We start from the raw sequence: 22,115 nt of genomic DNA on the forward strand, positions 1-22,115 counted from the left end.
TTAAAGTCCCCTTCAGGGGGTATTACATAAGGGTGGGCTATATATTCATCAACAAGTACAAGTGTCATTGCCTTGAAATATAAGTGCATGCAGCATCTGAAAATACAGACGGGTGCGTGATAGCAGCGATATCGGTGGGGAGGACATTCCAGTCCACAACAGTTCGGAGAAAGAAGGAGTCTGAAAAAGTTGCAGTAGGGAACACAGGGCGGGCAATCCGAAACGGAAGGGCAGTGCGGTGAGATGTGTGGTTCGGGTGAGTAATGTAAAGTGGCTTATCAACGAAACTGACTAACAATCAACTGAATCAACTCAACAAAATCAAATCAACTGATGGCCAAAAAGTGTGGCAGTGATTTTCTTCAGTGAAAAAGAAAAGTTGACAGGTGTGTTCAGTTGGTGTGACGCTTAGTGAAATGGTACTTGTGCGAAATTGCCTCATGGAAAACGCTTTTATCGTGTCTCGTTCTGCATATGACCCAGGCACCTGGTACCTCCAGCGATACGAGTACACCGATTCGCTGAGGCAAATGATGCTCTCTGACAGCTCGGACATCCGCAAGACGTACCTCTACCGTCTCAGCAAGCACACAGGTGCGCTCCCTTATAAGAATGGTCTATAGACAGTATGTAGAGCTCTCATAGGCTCCTTTACCTTGCTATAGATATTTCTTTTTGTCTATTCATAGTCTACAGACAGTCCAGTAGCAAAGTCGATACTCTCGCAGCCTCCCAGCTCCTCCGTGGTTGATGGTTTTTCAAATTTGACGGAACGCTGTGATTGGTCCTTGGTGGTAACGTGACGCCTGTGACGTCACTACTGTCTCGACCAATCAGGGAATTCAGTACGGAACATCGGCGGGGTTTCGGCGTGACGACAACTCTGATGCTACCGCATTAATATTCGCATACGCCGGCACGCAGGTCTGACACATTTCAAGAACATCGTGCTCCTCGGCTCTTCAGACGACTACATTGTGCCGCTGCACTCAGCGCACATCAAGCTCGCCAGGCACATTACCAAGGACACCACGCCTCTAGGTAAACGCAGTGCCACGGCGCCGGTACGCCTAATCAACGAGAGTGCTAACATCTACACACAATATAGCAACTCCACTCTGTCCAAACAAATACTTGTGTAGTATAAATGATAAAATAGAAATAAAGGCCCTTTCTCGTGAGCGCCGTTCAGATAACCTAAAAGCAAAACTGGTCTGTAAGAGATGAAATCATCACGGCTGTGCGCTCATTAATTTTCTCCGTGGTTGCAGGCTTAGCTTACCGAGAGATGATGCGGAACATCCTCAAGCCCATAATGGACAAACCAGACATGAACCTGATCCGGCTGGAAGTGCACGTTCCATTCCGGGCCTCCTTCGTCTCGTCCAACGTGCACGTGACGCCGCTGAGCAGCGAGATACTCGCCCAGAAGATCGCCACCGTCGCCTGCGCCAGGCACCTGCTCTGAAAACGCGGCGGGTGCAGGCCGTACATTCTGTCCGGTACAAAGCCTCCGAGATCCCCACGGATGGCAGGGCCGATGCAAAGACGGCTTCTGTTACTTCATTGTCCACCAGATGGCTCAAGACACGGCGTAGGGCGTGCTTGCTTGCTATGCAGGTTTTTACGACTGTATCAAAGTGAAGACGTTGAACACTGTCCCCTCCCTCACAGCTGCGCCTGCCAAGAAGTCACTGACCACTGGACTGTCCCATCTTGTACATTGCGTGCGTTATTTGCGCATCATTTTTGCGCACTTTTACGTCGATTTTGTTTTCACTAACGTAGTGCATCTGCAGAGAAATCGGGGTCAGAAAATTAGTTTATTTAATATACCTGGAACAGTGTGTCCATGCAGCTTCTGCGTGTGCATGCACCCGTGTATATAAGTTGCTCTTAAGCATCGCGCTATGGCCATCTCCTCTGAACGAGCGTTCTTTCTACGGCTGATCATACTGTCCGATTTTGTTAACTTGTGTGTCAGTAATGCGATCTGAGAAACAAGCAAATGTTGCGGTGCTTATTTGATGGCCATTGCAGTGACATGATGCGCATTTAGGCACTACCCTCCTTTTATACCTTCGTTTCACCTGCCAGTCAATCCAGGAAGCATTAAAATCGCCAGCCAGTATCATGCAAAGATTTAACCTATGTTCAACAACGTATTCACTAATATGGGGGGAGTTTGGCAGACAGTAAATGATTGCTATAGCTACAACTAATACTTAGAGCTTAACTTTGCACCCAATTGTGTCCGTATCAGGAAGCCCAGCAAGGAAAGGGGATTCTATGTCGTTGCTAACAAGAATTGCTACTCCAGCGCCTCGTCAAAGCGAACGGCCTACCTCAAAACAATTTACCAGGAGACAAGAATAATATCGGACGCAGAGTGGCTACACCACGTTTCTGCAACGTATATTACAGGCTCAATCTTGGCGACCACATCAGTCAATTAAAATCGTGGATTTCTTTAAGGAGACAGGGTTACGTCTTGCTGCAATGATATTAGAAGTCATTGGCTCCGAGGGGAGTGACGTCACACACCACGTGATCAGCGAAGGATAGCGGCCGGCGAGGGCCGGACGTGCCATTCGCAAAGTTGGCATGGTGCCAAAAGCAGGGCCGTTGTGGCCTGTGGAAAATGCCCGCAAGTGGAGAAGGGAGAGGGCGGCCGCCCACCTCTGTGAATTGCCTTTATGTATCTTGTGATATATTGCAGTAGAAAAACAATCGCATGGAGGCGCAGTGCAGCCCCACTGTCACACGTAATGATAATTCAGTGTCCCCTAAAGTTTTGTTGTCGAGAGGGTCGATTGTTTCTCTAGAGCATTGAAGGACCCTGGTGAAACTAATATTTCTCTTTTTCTCAATTCCACGCGGCGCACAAGTCCTGATGCATAAATCCCGCACGGAATTCGTGCTCACCGCAGATGTGACGGCCAAAGCGATCCTTCAAAACAGTGACGACCAAAATTTTGCAGGCACAGAAAAATTCGCCGAGCACTTTTTTCCTGACCTGACGAGGAATACGTTTCATGAGAGCGCAGCCAGTATTGAACCTTCTCGCTGCGCGCCGATTGCATTTTATTTCTATGAAAACCAATGGCACAGAGGCAACATGCCTACCCAACATTGTATCCGCCCGCTGGTTCGATCCCTGCCGTGGCGGTCGCATTTCGATGGAGGCGAAATGCTAGAGGCCCGTGTGATGTGCGATGTCAGTGCACGTTAAAAAGCCCCAGCTGGTCGAAATTTGTGGAGCCCTTCACCACGGCTCCTCTCGTAGCTTGAGTCGCTTTGATACGTTACACTCCTATAAACCATGCAACCAAGCATTTTACCCCCCCCTCCCCCTCCTGCTTTCTGCGCGCAACATTACAATGAATCTCCTGAGGCCGTCCTCGCCTCATAAAGAGCACGCACCACGAGTTCCTCGAGGACGAGACCGACGACACGGAGACGAACGCCGACGACCATATAACAAGAGTAACGTCGACGTCCGCCCAATGGTGAAGCGTATGTATACAGGTCTGCACTGGTTTTTACGAAAGCAGGAAAAAAAGACCTAAATAGATGTTTCATTTCATTTATTGCAGCCTTAATGGCCCGTAGGCATTACATAAGGGCTGCCCACGTAATTGGCAGCTTCCAGCGCGCTGCGCCTACGCCGGGAAACGGGCGACATGAGTTTAATAATAATTGGTTTTTGGGGGGAAAGGAAATGGCGCAGTATCTGTTTCATATATCGTTGGACACCTGAACCGCGCCGTAAGGGAAGGGATAAAGGAGGGAGTGAAAGAGGAAAGGGAGAGAGAGGTGCCGTAGTGGAGGGCTCCGGATTAATTTCGACCACCTGGGGATCTTTAACGTGCACTGACATCGCACAGCACACGGGCGCCTTAGCGTTTTTCCTCCATAAAAGTGCAGCCGCCGCGGTCGGGTTCGAACCCGGGAACTCCGGATCAGTAGTCGAGCGCCCTAACCACTGAGCCACCGCGGCGCGGCGACATGAGTTTTGTTGCGGCTTTTGGTGCAGCTCGATCGATCCCGGCCGCGGCGGCCGAATTTCGATGGAGGCGAAATTGTAGAGGCCCGTGTACTATGCGATGTCAGTGTACGTTAAAGAACCCCAGTTATCGAAGTTTCCGTAGCCCTTCACTACGGCGTCCCTTGTAATAGCCTGAGTCGCTTTGGGATGTTAAACTGCCATGAACCATGATTCGGAACACGGAATCAGTTGGCATAAAATGACATTTATGCGTTTCTTCGGGCCATCTTGCAGCAGCGCGACAGCGCACCACCATCGTCTTGCCGCGCACGAAGCAGCAAAGGTATAGTTTTGCTTTCTTTCTTGTCTTCCATCATTTCGTGATGATATTGAATTCTGCCTGCTAAAATACCGCGCATAAATCAGCTGCTTTATGTGCGGCATTTTAGCAGGCAGAATTAACTATTACCACGTAATAATAGAAAACTAGAAAGAAAGCAAAATACTGTTTTCCTTGCTTTTAACAACAACAGCAATAATCTCCGGAAGGAACATGCTTCCACATCACGCGGGTTGCCTCCTAGTGTAGCACATATGGGACAGTACAGTGGCGAGTAAAAAAGATTAGCACTAGTGAGATGCCACCACAGCAGCAGATAGCAACGCTGGGCGCTGCAGTTACGAACACGCCGATAACAAATTTATGTGTCAGGTGTGTTCGCGAAGCACGGCGCCGCGCCAGCCGCGCGGTGCGATTTTCGTCCTTCCAGTGACGTCATTGTGCTAACCTTTTTTTACTTGCGACTGTACAAAAAGGTAACGGGGCGAGCGCTATACAATCGATGCACTCGTTGCGTGTGCCATTTTGTGCTGCCGCATGTGTTGGAGGCAGCGGCAAATGACTGGCCTTGGCCATGCACGTTTTTTGCTTTTCACGCCTTGCAGGACAGCCGCTTCACCCTTGAGAGCATCGCACGTGGCTTTGCGCCGCAACAAGACTGCGATAAGAACGGAATCAAGATTCATTCAACTATACGACCGACGCCGGGAGGCTGACAAGCATTCTGCGACGGCTTGAAGAAGGGTGTGTGTTGGAGTGGCCAAGCATTTGGTGGCAGCGGCATCTGACTGGCCTTGGCCTCACGTTTTTTGCGCTTCACGTCTTGCAGGTTGGTGAATATCGGACTTGATTTTGTGCTCAGTTCTCATTCCAGCCTCCGTAACCCGCACTGAATTTAGAGCGTTAAGCTCTTCATCTCGCGTTTCGGGTCTCAGCGTTATAACCCAAATCGTAACCCAGTGGTTACATAATGGAATAAAGTAATAAGAGGCGGCAGCATGACGCCCGAGCACCACAACTTGGCGCTAAACTATGTCGATCCGGTATACATGTATACCTGTCTGGCAGGCGTCAAAGTCTAACCACGGTATCCGTGTAAAATTTTCAGGCCAACCGTTTGCCGCAAAATGTTCCGGGTGGTGTAATACGATTCAGCGTTTCGTGCTGCATAAACCTACTAGCTACTAGTTCAGAGAACTTCTTTTTGGGATAGTTGGTAATAGATCATTGTACTTTAAAGGCGCCAAAACCAAACACACGCACGAGAGAAGCGAATGGGACAGAGCGCTCTGTCCCGTTCTCTTCTCTCGTGCGTGTCTGTGTGTCGTTTTGGCGCCTTTAAAGTACTTACTAGTTAAATTAGAGCCTAGCTCGAGGTCGGGCTTCGAACTGGCGAACAATGTTAGGTGTGCTAATGCTCGACATTCGATCGCTGCCTCAGTGTCGGCTCATTTTTTTATGTGTACTTTTATTCTAAATATATTGTTTTCACCGCTATGAGTGGTCAAAATGAATCAATTTGTCCTGCTTGTTGCAATCATCTTGCCGATGAGGATATGCCGGTAGTTTGTATAAAATGTAGCAAGGGCTGCCACTTGAAGTGCTGTGGAAAAACGGCAGCACAGCTTCGGTTGGAAGGTAAGGTAAGCAAACTTTATTGGATCTTTTAAGGAATTCGCGGCTGCAGGACCCGCGTCGTCCTCGTCTGAGGCGGTCCCGGGTCCTGTCCTCGCAAGGTCGGGCCCCCATTCCAGGGCTCCGCTGAGCCGCGCTGCCTCACAAGCGTGCTGCACCAGGGTCCTTTGGTCTGTGAGCTCGCTGCTGACGAGCCGGCTCTCCCATTGCTCCGCACTCGGGTGTTCGGGTTGGTGGAATTTTATGTTTCGCTCACACTCCCACGTGATGTGGCAGAGTGTCGACACCGCCCCGCACCAAGGGCATGTGGCTCTGTACTGTGCTGGAAACATCTTGTTCAGTAGGTGTAGGTTGGGAAAAACACCCGTCTGCAGCCTGTGCCACCCGGTTGCCTCCTCCTTTGTTAGCGCCCTGTGTGGCAGTGGGTACCTATATCTCATGCCCCTGTATAGGCCCAGGTGCTCCGCGTACCCCCCGTCGCAGGCCTGGGTGTAGAAATTTGGCGGGAAGTTTGTAAATCTCCCTCTTGTGAGGAAACTACACCAGACCCTGGCCAACCAAAAAAAAATGGCTGTGGTTTAGCTCTCCTGGAGTGACGCGATAGCTCCACATCTGGCCAAGTGGAACTTTCTTTAAGCGAAATTTATTGCCGCAGGGCATCAATAATGGGTGAAGGTGTGATGAAATATGTAGCAGTGATTAAATGAATGGAAAAAGGCAAGCTGATTTGATGAAGTCTAGTAGAGAACGATGGTACAGTCCCTGCATCCAGGCAATGTATGAAGCAGGGTTGCTTGGTGAAAGACCGCCACCTTCAAGTGCCGGATCCTTATAGGCTTGAGAGCTGGGCAGTCCCACAGTAAGTGATGAATGTCGGCTTCAATGTCCACGTGTTTACATATCGGGCACCCTGGCCGAGGAAACAGAACTTGCTCAGTCACATTGCAAAGTCAGTCTTTCGCCTCTCCGTTTCGCTGGGCGTTCCTTCTTCATCTTCGTCCCACTTGGCACGGTGCATGCGCACAACTGTTGCAGCTCGATTTCGCCGGCCCGCCGCGCCGCCGGCAGCAGCAGCTGCTCTGCGCCACGTGACCAGGTATGGTCACGGTGTCCACGCTGAAGGCTCGAAGAGGTGTAGTGTAGCTATCGCTACAAAAGTCTCGAGTGAACGGCGACGTTCTCACAATACTGGCTGAGACTAAAGCAAAGCTAGAGATGCTTATGCCACTGGTGGAGACGGTTTGCAGCACTGAACAATCCACTGAGCTATTATCTACAAATACGACAATGTGCTGAGGCAGATCTCTAGACACAACACAGAACTACAATTCGCAAAGAAATGTTTCGAGGTTGTTGAAAAAGCTGAATTGTCTGCTCCTGTAAAACAGCATAAAGCCGAACTTAACGAACTTGAATGGCACAGCCGCAAGCAAAATCTTGAAATTTATGGAATTCAGGAAACGGAAAACGAGAATCTTCTTGTGAAAGTTAATGAAGTTGCGTCGAAATTGGGTGTTGTCGAACTCCAGGCCAGCGAAGTTGTTACGCTACACAGGTTTCCAGAGAAACAGCGAAAGCAGCGTGCAACAGTCATTAGGTTCGCCAGCCCAGAAACTCTAGATAACTGGCTGAAGAATAAGAATAATCTGAAAAAACCGTAATCAAAACTCTTTGCTGTCAAGAGCGTGGCGCGGCACAACAGGGACCTGCTATCAGTGGCCCAAGTAGGGGCAACGGAGCATGATTATCGGTACGCCTGGCACAGAGGTGGCCACGTGTATCAGGCGCAAAGATCTGGAACCGAAGCACGTTATCAAAAGTGGGGAGGACTTGCAAGCCCTTATACAATGATGCTTGGCCGATGGCAATGTTTCATTGGTTTTTTTTTTTTTTGATGCTACGGCTACAAAAGGTACAAAACTTTAAGTGAGTTAGAAAATGACCGTTTTACCTGGAACCTTTTTTTCCTTGTTTTCACCTGAATGCTAGATCTTCTGCGAATAAGGCTGCTGCTCTGGAGCCTATGTTCGTGCAGCTAAATATGATAGTTTGTTTACAGAAACGTGGTATGCAAATGAACAAGATGTGATTAAGATACAAAATTAAAGCACGTATTTTGTAAACCGCGCAGACAAGCGTGGTGGTGGTGTCTGTATTTTAGTGAGCAAAAATGTGGAGTGTGATCCGATGCCAAAGTTTTCAAATCGTTTGTTTGATATATGGTAGTACGGTGTTTGCTGCCTGTTATCGTCCTCCTGACTGCTGTCTTGAGCAAATTTTGCTTTTTTCGACTGCCTTCCGAACATCATAAACAGGAATAAGTATGATGTGATTTTGATAGGTGACTAACATAAATTTGCTGCCGGATGACGCGGCAGCTAAAAATTTTCTTTGTCTCATTTCCGCAAATGAATGCGTCATTTCCGCAAAGGAATGCGGTCAAAGTTACTTCCACTACCCAATCTTTAATTGACCTCTTTATAACAAATTTTGATAGTGACGAGTTCCTTTCTATAGTATTTTGCTACGAGATCATGTGACAATCTTCCAGTTCTGTTCGCGGTTAAAGCAAGCGTGGACAGCGCCCGGCAATATCCTCGTGTTTCAAAGCATATAGAGAGAAGCCTTTCAGATTTCAAAGAAGCCATTGCTGATGTGAACTGGCATGATGTCAATTTCGACGATGCAAAAACGGCACACAATAAATACATTTTTGAACATTTGTTCACATTTACGAAACTTTCCAAGTAGGAAGCATGATATAGCAAAGAAAGCACGAAAACAATGGATCACTCCAAAACTACTGCGGGAGAGTGAAACAAAGAATAACATGGTTAAAGCCTTTATCGAAATACGTGTGCCAGACCTTTTTGCAAAGTACAAAACTTACAGAAACAAACTGAATAAGGAATTACCAGAGGCCAGGAATCGCTACTATTATGCCGCGTTCTACTCGTGCTCCGAGATTCGAGTAAGGCGTGGGTAAAGTAAACACTGATAATGCGCAAGAGCCATGATTCTTCTCCGGCTGAGATAGACAAAGATAAAAAAAAACTCTAGTGGGAAAGGACATGGGTGAGGCTTTCAATGCATTTTTGTCAAGGGAAACTTGCAATGCAATTCATGTATTCCGGAATGCAAAGAAATTTCTCATAATCCAGTCCATGTACATAAATCCAACTACTTGCAATGAAGTTTTCTCAATTTTCATGGCTATGAAAAACAGCCGATAATATGACGCTCATAGCGTTCATATAAGACCTGTGAAGTTAGTAATAGATATTTAGCTCCTGTTATGACACGTATATATATATATATATATATATATATATATATATATATATATATATATATATAACGTGTGCCTTCTAGATCTGTTTCTCCTCAGCGCATGGAAACAGCTAAAGTTACTTCAAGAAAGGCGATAAGAAATGTTTATCCAATTAGACCAGCGTCTGTTTTGCCAGTGTTCTCGAAAGGACTTTATAATGTAATTCATAAACGAATGTCTTCTTTCTGCGAAGCTCCATCTAATCTCTGACGCTCAATTCGGTTCCACAAATAACAAACCCACAGAGTTGGTATTGCTACATTTCAAAGAACATATTTTAGTTTTGAGAATAGGGAGGTCGTACTGGGAATCGTGTTACTGAGGCACCAAAAGAACGAGAACGGAGACGTAGAAAGACGGAACAAGTGCTCACTGGGAATATTTATAGATTTTACGCAGGATTTTTACTGCATTAATCATATAGCCGGCTTTTGATTAAACTAGACAGATATGGTTTCCGGGGGCCCGTTCCCTTATTACTTACCTCCTTACCTTTCATACCGCAGACTGTATGTTAGTGTAAAAAACCAGCAATCTTCAGTGAGACAGATAATAGCGGGTGTCCTGCAAGGCAACATCTTAGAACCTCTTCTTTTTTTAATTTGTATGTTAATGACATTCTGTAACCATCTATAGATACTCACTTTGTGCTATATGCTGATGACGTGGTGTACACCACTGTCCTCTTCTGTATTAACATAAAGAATAAATAGACCATCAAGCAGATGCTGCATTGAGGGCACTTCACTCCTGGTGTCGATAACTATTTACAAATAAGTACAAATAAAGAGCAATTTCGTTTAGAGCACGAAATAAAGACAGTGTTTGCACCCTATGTCCGGCTTGGAGGCGGAAGGTCAGATTGTCGCAACTATAAAGCTAGTGGGAATTCACTTTAACTGTCACCTCATTTGGGACAACCACGTAAATGCTGTAAAAAAACTCGGCTATCAACAACTGTAGGCGTTGTGAATCTGCATCGTTACTCGGTGCCGACTAAAGTAAAATCACTGTTCAGTACATCATTATTGATGTCATATTTAAATTATGCCCAGTTGGTTCGGCGAACAACCACTGCAGTTAATAAACAGCGTATATTTTTTTTCTGTGCAGAAGCGTGCATTACGATCCGTTTATAATCTAGATTTTAGGGCTCACACTGCCCATTTGTTTGAAAAAATACGGCATGGTCAGAATTTTTCAATTATATGATGTGAAACTAATGGAGAGGTAAGCAAACGACGCCATTAAAAAATCTTGATAGCTTACGCAGGATTGCTAATCTCACATGCATTGTGCCAATTGATCTACTGAAGTCCAGAACCTAAAACTTTGGCCTACAGAGCATACCAAATACATCACCGCTCCTTCAGAACAAACTTGACGCCCAAGTTGAGGTTCCGCGATTATCATTAATAGAACAGTGAAGAGAAATTGAAGTTGGCTTGTATCGATAGAAGCATCTTCATAATCATACCAGCTCCTAAAGACAAAATATTAGCTATGCTTTACTACTGCTGAACCTGGTTAGACAGTGAAAGCTGTTGGCTTGGCTTCTGTAACGTTGAGTGCATTCCGCACACTGGATAGGCAGTGAGCCCACTCTGCCACCCTGGATGGTGGCGGTTAAATTAGTGGTTGGTCACCCAATGAACGCTGCGGCATATATTGCTACAGTGCCGCGTGTCTGCCACAACGTTGTCGGCGATAATGCATGCAGCCCACGTCTCTCTCTCACCACCGCTGTTACAAAGATTCCAAGGTGGTCGAAATTGTTTCGGAGCCCTCCACTACGGCAACTCTTTCGCTCTTTCTTCTTTTACAGAGTTTCAGGGCGTCCACTGACCCAGGAAGCAAGCTATGCTCCCTTCTTTTCCTCAAAATTATCGGAGTCTAGAACGTTGTCAACGCCAACGCCAATGAACACAATTAACGCCGACGGTCTATAGAAACAGAGGCGAGCGCTCGGTTTCGGCGGCGGGGCCGGCTGAGTGACGTCATAGCTGTTACGTGGTTTCTCCTCGGTTCAAGGTCAAAGGTCAAATTTAGGGACACTCGAAGATCGGCTTTATCTGGCGTTGTGAAGGCTTCGTTTCAAAACACCACTCTTTCTGAAAACAAAGCCATTTTCAAGGTGGAAAAGAGCAAGAACTAATGTACAGGTATCGCCGCCACAGGCCAATCTAGCAAGTACACAAGCGTGAGGATGAAATATGCCAGAGAAAAGTAACCACAGATCTCTGAGGCTGACAAAGGTGCATGAAGGTTACGTGCTTGATCGATTTTGAGGTATATGTTTTGTGTTGAAACCACCTCACGAGGAAGACGGAACAAAGACAACCTGAATGTTGGAAGTCAAAGAACGGCCAGCTGAGTTACGGTATGTTTTGGGGTGCTTCGCGGCTATGCGTTCTGCGTGCCCGTATGGTGTCGTTACGCACCTCGACTTACAAGGGAGTAGCAGCAGAACGAAGAAATGCTCCTCGAACGAAGTTCCTGCAATGGCAGTACGCAACTGCGTCTAGGAAAGAGCTGTGTACAGCCAATGTTCAACTCGTCTGCGCGTTAGCAGACGCATTGCTCCGCGTGTTCGCTTCGTCAACGTCCCAAGAAGCAGGGCTGCAAATCCAGCCGTACGAGGACTATTATTACAGAGTTTAAATATGCCCGCACGTACCAGTCGGTACACATCAGTCGTGACGGTGGCTCAGCGGTGACAGCGACGCTGTCGACTGCTCGGAGCTGGGACTTTCTTGCCAGACCCGCAGCCTCAACCCTCAAAAGCATCGCACGCTGTGGGGGGTTGAGGTCACTGAATGCAGGCCGCACTTCTTTGCGACAACTTTGTCGTCGGAATCGGGAACAGGATCCTTCGTAACGTTGGTGGAAATGTAAACGAGGCCACGACGGCTGCTACGTACAGGCCTTCAACGTCCGGCCGGCATAATAATAATAATAATAATAATAATAATAATAATAATAATAATAATAATAATAATAATAATAATAATAATAATAATTGGTTTTGGGGGAAAGGAAAAGGCGCGGTATCTGTCTCATATATCGACAGACACCTGAACCGCGCCGTTAGGGAAGGGATAAAGGAGAGACTGAAAGAAGAAAGGAAGAGGTGCCGTAGTGGAGGGCTCTGGAATAATTTCGACAACCTGGGGATCTTTAACGTGCACTGACATCGAACAGCACACGGGCGCCTTAAGCGTTTTGTCTCCATAAAACGCCGCCGCCGCGTTCGGGTTCGAACCCGGGAACTCCGAATCAGTAGCCGGGCGCGCTAACCACTGAGCCACCGCGGCGGGTGTCCGGGCGGAAAGAAACGGAAAGCGGCGGAAACGGAGTCCCTTTTTCCGTTTCCGCCGCTTTACGTCACTCTTTTCGTATTCCGTCATCAGTCTCTCTTGTTTGAATCGTAGCGGCGGGAAAAGCGTTTTCGATTTCGAATCCAAATAAATATTTCAGCAATAAATGCACCTTTCACTGCCAGACCAGCAGCAACAAAGCCACAAAATGCTGAGCTGTCGGATTTTACTAACAAAGAGTTTGATAGTGTTGTCCTCAGTGTCAATTTAAAGCAATTTAGAAGAATCATTTCCAGGAAATAATTTCGTGTTTGTATCTGGTGCACGGATTTGTGTCAATGAGCATGCTTCTTTTCCGAAGGATGGCTGTCTGGCTTCTTTTTTTCTATACAGGTGTTTCGCTGTTTCCATTGTATATTATAGCCTACTTATTTCAGTGCATTTTCTTTTGTATTTGCTTCTGTGTTCAGTTAAAAGAAATATCGCTGTTCTATTCTGCGAATACTTAGTGTTTCTGATAAGTCGCTGCCCACAAGCACCTATCTGTTTGCCAATGCTGCCACGAGTAACCAGGGGTGGTGGGTGTTTGACCTTGGCTTTAAAATGCTTGCACTATATACAGTACAGGGCATCGAGCGTCCATGCCTCGTACGAGACCTCAAAAGCGAGAGGGAAATTTACAATCCGTTTTTAAAAATTCACGTTTTTGCACCTCGCTGTGACGCGCCTCGCTTTCGCGCACCTCAGCCATTGCCCCACCACAGTTAAATGCTATTTCCACAAAGGTCAACAACGATAATGGTATACACTGATCTCAACTAAACAATGCTGCTTTTTATGGTACTACAGTTCATGCTGAAACCAATTAATGATTGAGTGAAAGACAAACTGAAGTGCATCTATTGATAAAGTGCTGCCTAATCACAGACTAAAGCTATAAAAAAAAAACTAAATACTGGTGCCACCACCACCGGCGAATTTCGCAAGTAAAATGCAGGCATCGACACAGATTGTTGGGAGCGGATCCTAAAGGCTAAGCTACATTACCGTTCACTTCAAAATGGTGGCAACAAGTCCTTTCCAATTTAGACACGAGTATCTAGTGGCACGAATTTCTTGAATTCAATTTTCTCAGCCGTAAATGCAACTTTTACTGCCAAACAAAAGTTAACGTAACCAGGAGGAGGCAGAGAATCAATTTTTACCGAGAATTATTGAATAAAGTTGACGTCACTGTCCCCTTAACAAGTGCATACAGTACTGTGAAAGCCAAGTTCCGATCATAATATGTGTGTCATGCTAATAGTGCCTCCATATCTTCTACTAAAAGTAGTGCATTGTCAAAGCCTCTACAATACAATAAGCAGCTGCAGTCCATTCGTAAACACCTGCAGCCAATCGGGAAGGCAATCGGATACCTAAATTATGTGTGAAACAAAGGAAAGCAACTTTTGCCATGATTGGAGAATCTGCTAGATAACGCAACACCCCATCTGGCTTCACTGACTCGTTTGGCTCTAATAACAAGTGCTACAGCAGAGGTGTGCTGTTGAGGAACCATGTTTAATTACTTATGGCATTTCTTGCTGTATTCGTGGAGCATTTCAAGTACTCTACATGTTAACTACTTTCTCCATCATCCATTGGGCATCGAAAGTACACTAGTTGGTTATTTGAACATTAAAAGCTAAAATTCAGGACAAACGCGTGGTGAATCTTATACAAATACAGAAATGCAAGACATGCTTTTAATGGAAGCAGTCAGTCCATAAAGCTCCTCACTGAATAGAAAAGCCTAGTTCTAACAGAACCAGAACATTTTTCATGCATGCGTGAAATTGAAGACATGTCAGTAATCAATTTATTTCTTTTATTTGTGCGCAGCACAGGTTCCCACAATGTCATCACAACACAAAACAGGAAGAAAAGAAGGGCACAGTATATGTAACATATATATATGTATATAAACAAGATCTCGTGACAGTGCACTACACCTGGCAGCACGAAAGCTTTGCTCGACGCGGCACTTCTAGAAAAACAAAAAACAAATAGCGCCACTGCACGTCTTAGTCGTACTTCTTGCTAGGGCCTGGCTTATCAGAGGGGACAACATTTCCCAGAAGCTCTTCCTCAACGTTCTTCATGGCCCACTGGTGCTCACAAATCTCCAGGGCTTCCCACTCAGCCTGCACACAGAATAAGACAACACAGGTTGCAAATCGCACCACCATTGATGACAAAATAGCTAACAAAATTCCACCATGCAAAGTCACTAAGCTCATAATTCATGCAACACAACAGAACCAAACTGTAATTGCTGACGCTTTTCTCACTCAATGCGTGTCACTGCTGTGCTGGCTGCCTTACTGTCTATTTTGGGTTCAATTACCTTTTATCTAAGAAATGGTTGTCATTTATTTCCCACTAAAACCAAATACAAGACGAATTTTTTGCTAATAATTCACAACTCAACTGCAGCGCCACAGATTGGGAACCATTCGGAATCGCATCTCTCTTCAAACTTCACTCAAAATCGAGAGTGCACTAGAAAACACTGCAATTGCTGTCATAAGTGGACTGTCCACTTTTACTAACCTTGAAGGCCTGCTTGGGGTCTGGGGGCATCGCCAATGCTGCACCCGACATCTGGTCCTGCATCACCCTCGTCTGGTCCGCAGCTGCATGGCAGGTGAGGAGATAACATGTGGCCATTGGCTTTATCAAAATCACACCATCACCAGTACCAGTCAACTGATTCACTTGTGCACAGCAGAGAACAACACATGAAACAAAAGTTATGGGTGTTCTTGGATGCTCAGATGATTCAAAGAAACAAAATTGAATGAACTCTCAACTCAGCCCCTGAGGTTTTGGCTAACATGAACCGTAACCACAATTCAACCCAACTAGACGAAAACAGAGCATGGCAGCCCACCTGCATCATGAAAGTGATAGCTAGAACGTAATCGTGCCACAGTGACTGCTGCAACACTAAAAATGAAATTACATGGACACTGAGGATAAACTGAGGTTGGCCTGTACTGACAAATTACCGTATTTACACGATTGTAAGTCGACCCCCCCCCCCCCCCCCAAATCACATTTCCGAAAATTAAGAAAAACGTCCGAGCTTGTTTAAGCTTGGCCTTGAATAGTTGAACACCATAGCATTATCTAGCGGCTGCCGTTTATCGCCAGCCGCGCGCGGGCATGCCCGTGGGCACATTCCAAAACGAAAATGTATCAGTTACTGTACTACCCGTCCACACTTGCGCCATTATCCTCACTAGCGCTGCCGTCGTGATCGCTGCTGCGGTCCCACAGCACGTCATTCTAACGTCGTCGTCCAGCAAAATCCCGCACTTCACGAACAGCCACATCACGACATCGCATGGAACAGCTGAAAATTTTCCTCGCTGCAGCTGCCAGACCTGTATCACCCTTGCGAACGTCGAACTTGCAGCCCTGCGCGCGGCTGTTCGTTTCTTCGGCGTAAAAAAATGGCGGCCATCTTGAATGTAGCCGTGAACGAGCGCCGGTCTCTTGCCGGACCTGGAGCACTAATGATGACTGACGAAGCACTACATTAAAAACTTGTGAAAAGCGGTCGGCAGTAGTCAAATGCGTCAGAGCCAAAGAGAAACTATGTGTGAATGGCGTCGGCTCTTCCGTGGGCTACCGACACTCCCCGGCACCGCTGCCGTTCCGAGTGGGGGTGCAGCCTCGTTTGGAACAGCGGCCCTTCCATCAACTATCAACGCTCCCTTGAGCACCGAGCGCGCATTTGAAAGTAAAAATAAAACTTGTTGGACGCTTGAGCTTCCTGTAGAATGCGACTGCGTTATCGGGCCGCTGCCGCTAATCAGCAACCTGAGTCAGCAGCCACATGTGAAGTGCCAGTTTGCTGCTTATTGATAGCCCCCATCAGCCGCCGCCTGCGTGCGCGGGTAGGGCATGCCAGTTCTGCGCGTTGACATAGCAGCTGCTCAAGGCCAGCATCAAGAGTAATGCGACAGAGCCATGCAGCAAAAATGCAACCACGCTGTAGCATGCCCGATATCTCGTTTGTCTCGCCTTTACTTACAGTGCGATGTTTTCGTTTCGATTGTAAGTCGACCCCCCCCCCCCCCCCCACTTCTGATTTGGAAATTTTAAAAAATAGGTCGACTTATAATCGTATAAATACAGTACTATTTTCTATTCACAAAGACTCTACTTTCACAGCAACCAGAACTTTATAAGCAAGAAAAGGTCAAGACATAAAATATAGGTGTAAGCCATTTTTGCATGCAAGCTGCAGTGCATCAAGACTACTTTTTGTGCGTTGATCCCCAAGGCTGAGCAACACCACTATATACTTCCAAACAGTGATCACGGAGTCCTTTTCGGGCACAAGTTTTAATCAAGTGGCGAGAAAATTATTAGACCCAAAATTTTCCTGGCAATAAATGCGTCTTTTGCCACCGAACAAACACTGATGTGGCGAGGAAGAGCCACAGAATTGATTTTACTCAGTACGAAAGTTGGAAGGAGTTGTTCTCAGAGTATCATTAAATTGAAGGTGCAGAAAGGAATTTGTCATGGGCATCATGCCTACTACTGTCACCGCAGGGCCTACTCCACCATGCACATCAAGACAGCATGTCAATCTCATTAGTATATCACTTTACCTTTCATTGCTGAGCAGGCCACCTATATTCATTCGCATCTACCTGCCGCTCAATGGCCTAACGTCTAAGGCACCAAGTCTGTACTCGGCGCGTTGCTGGTGCAATCCACCACTCCAAATTTCTTTTTTTTTAGCAAAGCTTAGACAGTCCGGGATTTGGCAAGATATTCAGTTTTGCTGAGAGCTCCATCTTGGTTTCTTCTCATCGCCCAAAACTTGAATGTGTGTGGTGTCGCAATTCGGAGACAGGAAGGAACAACACTGTTTTGCACAACAAATTACAATGAACCACTGCGCAGGTGAGTTAATGAGAAGCTAACAGGAAAGGTGCAATATAGCTGTCTTGCAGCTTTTTGTTATTCAAGAAATTTCAACACAACAAAGGGTAAAGCTACACACGACTCTGATGTGCAAATCACGTGTTGTTTTACCTACGGTCCTGTTGAAGCCTCTTAAATAATGCAATTACGCAAGGTCATGCAAAAACCAACTAGCCTAGTTTGAAATGCTGCTGACGTAATTGTAATTGTGTTCCACACTTCCCAGGACAACTCACCGTTGTTCTCTCCCAGCACCAAGGCGTAGATGCTGCGCAACCCAAAGACATTCAGAAAGTACCACGATGCTGAGCTGACCCTGCATAGCGCAACAATGCAACCATTCAGCATGCAGCAAACCACAGAGCTAACACAGACGACCTACAGTAAAAACTCAAAACTTTGTCTGACGAGCTGTAGCACTCATGTTGGGTACACTATGAAGCCTCCAAGTAGCATGGAGAGAAGGGCAGAGTTAAAAGGAAGGATAAAGCCCTCACCAGGAGGCATCCAGAGACATGAGCTCAATTCCGCGCTGCAACATGGGCTTGAAGCGCAGAGTCAGTGGGAATGGAACCTTTGCTGCAATGAAAATAAAAAAGATATTGCAATGTTTTCACTTTTCTGATCTTTTATTTACTCCGAAAATACATGTGCTTTTGAGAAGCTTGTAGGCAAAGCAATCTCTCCAGTACACATAACTCGTCGAAATGGCGAAAATTCGCTGGGCCACAGTGCCGAGGCCCGAGGGTAACCATGTTTTCGAAATTCTAAAAGCTCAGTATGTAAGGAGCCTGACAGTAATAGTTAAAAAGTTAACTATTCAATATTAGTGAAGAAGCCTGCTAGTTAGCACGCCTTAGCTGTATTCTGATGTACTATACTGCTGGCAATGCTATTCCAAAAAAAGCACTCTTCTAACTCGAAAAGCCTATTTTTTAAAATTGTGTAAAACACCCTATATACATATCTGCTTAAAAACACTTAAATATCAGCCGTAGTCTTCACTAAAAGTGGCTGTTATGCTTGTTACGCTACACATGTCAAAGAAGCAGAACAAAGGAGCTCTAATTACAAAGTGGGGTAACTTGGGTTGGCTAGTACATGGTTGCACAAGCAAGAAATGGTGCAATCTGTTTTTTAACGCGACAGCATTAAAGGCCCTGTTCAGCAGAAAATCCGGCGGCAGTGGCGAAAGCGAAAAATCCTCAGAGGAGCAACTTAAGTGGCAGGTGGGCCACCTAGGTCACGTGACCTTGTGACGTCATCACAACCTGCCCATTGGATTGTGAGCAAACTGCCCACCGTGAGAGGTGGCAGTTAAATTAATGATTGGTCGCAAGGGGTTGCTCGGGAAGATCAACCTGGGTCGTACAAGCCCCACCAATGGCAGCACCTGCCATCGCAGGGCAGTGGAGCATCGCTTAAACGCTGCATCATTGCGGCAGGAGTGGTATGAGGACTCCCAGGGGTCTATGAATGTAAGCATGACCAGTTCCACTAACAGCGGCATTACCCCTTTAACGATATCGCCTCATACCCTTAAGTCGGTGCTCCAGCTTTTCTGTTCTGTTTATTCGCTCCATTTCTTGTTCATGAAGCTCTAATTCTATGCTGCAATAGTGAGTGTGGCAGGCTTATACTTAGTGGACACTCTAGTGGAAACAGTGCAAAAAGGATACAAGACAGACAGAAGAAAAAGAGCAGGTGACACGGCACAGGTGCTGACTCACAGCTACTACATTACAGAAAAGTACAACACTTAAACAGCCTTTCTTACATTTAGCAATGCCAAGTGCTGTGGCATACAAATCTTGAAGAAAAACTCAGTTTGTTTCGCCATAAAGAACAATTTACAAGAGAGGTATCAGAGACTTATCACATTGCTGAGCATTTAGATGCATTAGTCAGGCATCTATCTCGTTGCACAATACAGAGTGCATTTTATTGAGCACATGAATACTGGTGCAGCGATGTGTTAAGTGTGCAATGTGCAGAAGCACCTGGTATTTATGAGTGTTTTCTGTTAATTAGTTGCAAGTCAGTGCCAGCATAATGTCACCTTCTCTGCAGTCTTCTCTGCACTCTTTCCACCAGAATTATTTACCAGGCACTCTATATTCAAACTTCAATCAGGCACTCTCAGTATTCTTTGCTAAAAGATTACTAACTGAATAAGGTACGCCACTATCAGCAGGTGCTTGGAAATACAATCTTTACAACACATTAAATAGTTTCCAGGCACTCCCCAATTGCACCCACTACAGAAAAAATCCAGAAAATGACAAAAACTTCGAATTTGAGTTTCAGCTCATATATTTATCATAAAGAAGCAATAAAGACTGCTACCAAAACAAGGACGATGGGAGGTGGTTACGTCACCCTGGGGGCTTCCACCAAAAACACCTCATGACCACTCCTGGCTGCACATGTCAAAGATGTGCCCATAGCTCCCTATGGGAACACCTATGACGCCCACTTATGTACAACCTAAGAGGGCATCAATTCATAAAAATGCTCATTCTCTTTCTCACCACAGCAGATGTGTGATAGCGACTTTTGAGGACAAAGGCTCACTAGTGACAAATCCTGAAAAGGTCCAGTTGATCCAGCCACCAATGACAATCATTGGCAGGACATTGGTCAGGTTCCCCTTGAGCATGTCAGTCATCACCGAGGGGTCAGTCATCGGGTTCTGCATGACGGGCGTTCGCTTCTGCGTCTTGAAGTAGCCAGTCTCTTCGTTGTTGAAGAAGTTCTTGCGCATTAAAAAACTCTGGAAAGGGACAAGAGCAATCGACAAATTAAAGCAATACCTTTAATAAGGCTAGCTGAAAGGATCAAACTAGAGCAGAATTACGATAAGGCAACCAGGATATCGCAGACTTCTATGCTTTTACCTCTTTCATGACATCTGTGACAGTAAATATAATACTAACAACAGTTATCCGCAAATTAGAGAAGAGCCCGGATCCAGCCTGACGTCAATGTTCTTATATCTCCAAGCATAGAAACTGCTCTGCTTTATCAGTTACTTCCTTTATAAAACAGACCAAACTTCACATGCCATTCACATTTTTTACCTTTCCCAATTTAAATCTGACACTTAGCTCATAATGATGCAGATTACGTGCAAACAAATGTGTAGACACTAGCAAAATGCAATGGCTCAGTGGACTGGTGGCACGTTTGAGGAACAGTCATTAACATGCATGCATCAGATTTCTCTTCTACTTACACTGCGAGGCGTAAAGAACATACTTTTTCAACTGCTACATTGCCAGCTCAATAAGAGGAAACTAAAAAGGCTGAGCAACACCTCTGATGTGCCACAACAAACTGCAATCTCAAAAGCAAAGTTCAAGAGGGTAGCCGTACCTGCTTGGGTATGTACTTCCCATTTTCTCTTAGAAACCTGCTGCGAATAAGGGCTTGGCTGAGAAAACAAAAACAAGAGACAAGCGAGTAACACTGAATTAGTAATGTAGCGCAAAATTAGATTCAGAAAATGAGCCCACAGTACATTTTGACCCCGCTGCGCTTGCTTCAAGTCAATAAGATAAAAGACAGCATATAGCCGGCTGCGTTCTGAACGCACAATGAACTTAATAGAGACACGTAGGTGTTAAGTAAGGCACCATAATAAGGGCAGTCCTTAAAAAGTGCAAATGTGTCCGGCTAGCTGTTATGTTTCTTTTTTGATAGGTGCAACAGGTACGCAAGCAGATGTTCATTAAATCATTAAATTTTCCCTGTAATGGCGCATCTGGAAAAAAAAAAAAAGAATGAATATCGGCGACACTGGTCGGAAACAAATTATTATCGAAACCAAGAGAAGTAGCATCGAAGTTGAGAAGGCGAAGTTTCATTCTCAATTAGTCGCTTTACGGTAGTCCAACTCTTCCTCAAAATGTAACTGAGAAAGCTGCTGCATTTAACTAAGCCCATATAATAATGTATAATAATGGTCTCAACGGAAATTGTTTCACCAGCATGCCACTAAACGCCGCATGCCTGCTTAGAAACACTTTTCAGCTCGTTCCTCACCTATCCTGGACTTGCTGCAGTTCGACTTTCTTGGTTGACGAAATTAGGATGGACACATAGTGCCTCACTATACCAATTAGGAAGGTGATAACTACTATGGGCAAAAAAACCCATATTCTGATGTCAGGATCTAACAGCAGCTCCGCCATGTCTGAAGTGTTGATGCCTGCCGCGATCCCGTTACCGCCGTTACCTGACAGCTTGTACTTTCGCGCAGACTGAGTCATTGCAATCATTGTCTTAGTTTAGCAAATACGAGTTTAAACAAAACTTTTTGTTCGCTTTTTGTAATAAAACATAAAAAATTTAGTAATAATAGCCTCGTTTAATAAAAATGCAATCACAAAACGCGCACGCTCACCTTAAATGTTATCGTATTTCAAACAGCTCGGACTTCTACAGAAAACTGCTACGAGAAGGTCAAAGAAAACTAAAGTAATAGCAAATGGCAAAAATGTGCCCACATCGATT

The 22,115-nt window shown here is 45.6% G+C and overlaps 2 protein-coding genes across 2 annotated transcripts; one reads left to right on the plus strand and one right to left on the minus strand.

The window, feature by feature from the left end:
• The first annotated feature begins 243 nt into the window (after positions 1–243).
• On the plus strand, positions 244–1,928 carry LOC144107375 (protein FAM135A-like). The gene is made up of 4 exons (XM_077640367.1): positions 244–256; positions 484–594; positions 925–1,041; positions 1,272–1,928. Exons 1-4 carry the CDS (start codon positions 244–246, stop codon positions 1,466–1,468), a joined length of 438 nt encoding a protein of 145 aa, XP_077496493.1. The 3' UTR covers positions 1,469–1,928.
• Positions 1,929–14,464: 12,536 nt separating this feature from the next.
• Positions 14,465–21,826, minus strand: EMC3 (ER membrane protein complex subunit 3). The gene is made up of 7 exons (XM_077642121.1): positions 21,645–21,826; positions 20,976–21,033; positions 20,175–20,373; positions 18,098–18,179; positions 17,837–17,916; positions 15,207–15,289; positions 14,465–14,797 (listed from the first exon to the last, which is right to left on the minus strand). Exons 1-7 carry the CDS (start codon positions 21,791–21,793, stop codon positions 14,678–14,680), a joined length of 771 nt encoding a protein of 256 aa, XP_077498247.1. The 5' UTR covers positions 21,794–21,826; the 3' UTR covers positions 14,465–14,677.
• Between the last annotated feature and the right edge of the window lie 289 nt (positions 21,827–22,115).

This window comes from Amblyomma americanum, chromosome 10 (genome assembly GCF_052857255.1).
Source record: "Amblyomma americanum isolate KBUSLIRL-KWMA chromosome 10, ASM5285725v1, whole genome shotgun sequence".
In the NCBI taxonomy this organism is placed as follows: Eukaryota; Metazoa; Arthropoda; class Arachnida; order Ixodida; family Ixodidae; genus Amblyomma; species Amblyomma americanum.

Bases quoted from the DNA above. Each gene is read 5' to 3' on its own strand.
- LOC144107375 (XM_077640367.1), top strand. The intron at 595-924 runs GTGCGCTCCCTT...GCCGGCACGCAG, and splicing joins CCGTCTCAGCAAGCACACAG to GTCTGACACATTTCAAGAAC. The intron at 1,042-1,271 runs GTAAACGCAGTG...CCGTGGTTGCAG, and splicing joins CAAGGACACCACGCCTCTAG to GCTTAGCTTACCGAGAGATG.
- EMC3 (XM_077642121.1), bottom strand. From the start codon at position 21,793: ATGGCGGAGCTGCTGTTAGATCCTGACATCAGAATATGGGTTTTTTTG. The intron at 21,034-21,644 runs GTGAGGAACGAG...TTGTTTTCTCAG, and splicing joins CTGCAGCAAGTCCAGGATAG to CCAAGCCCTTATTCGCAGCA. The intron at 20,374-20,975 runs GTACGGCTACCC...GTCCCTTTCCAG, and splicing joins GGAAGTACATACCCAAGCAG to AGTTTTTTAATGCGCAAGAA.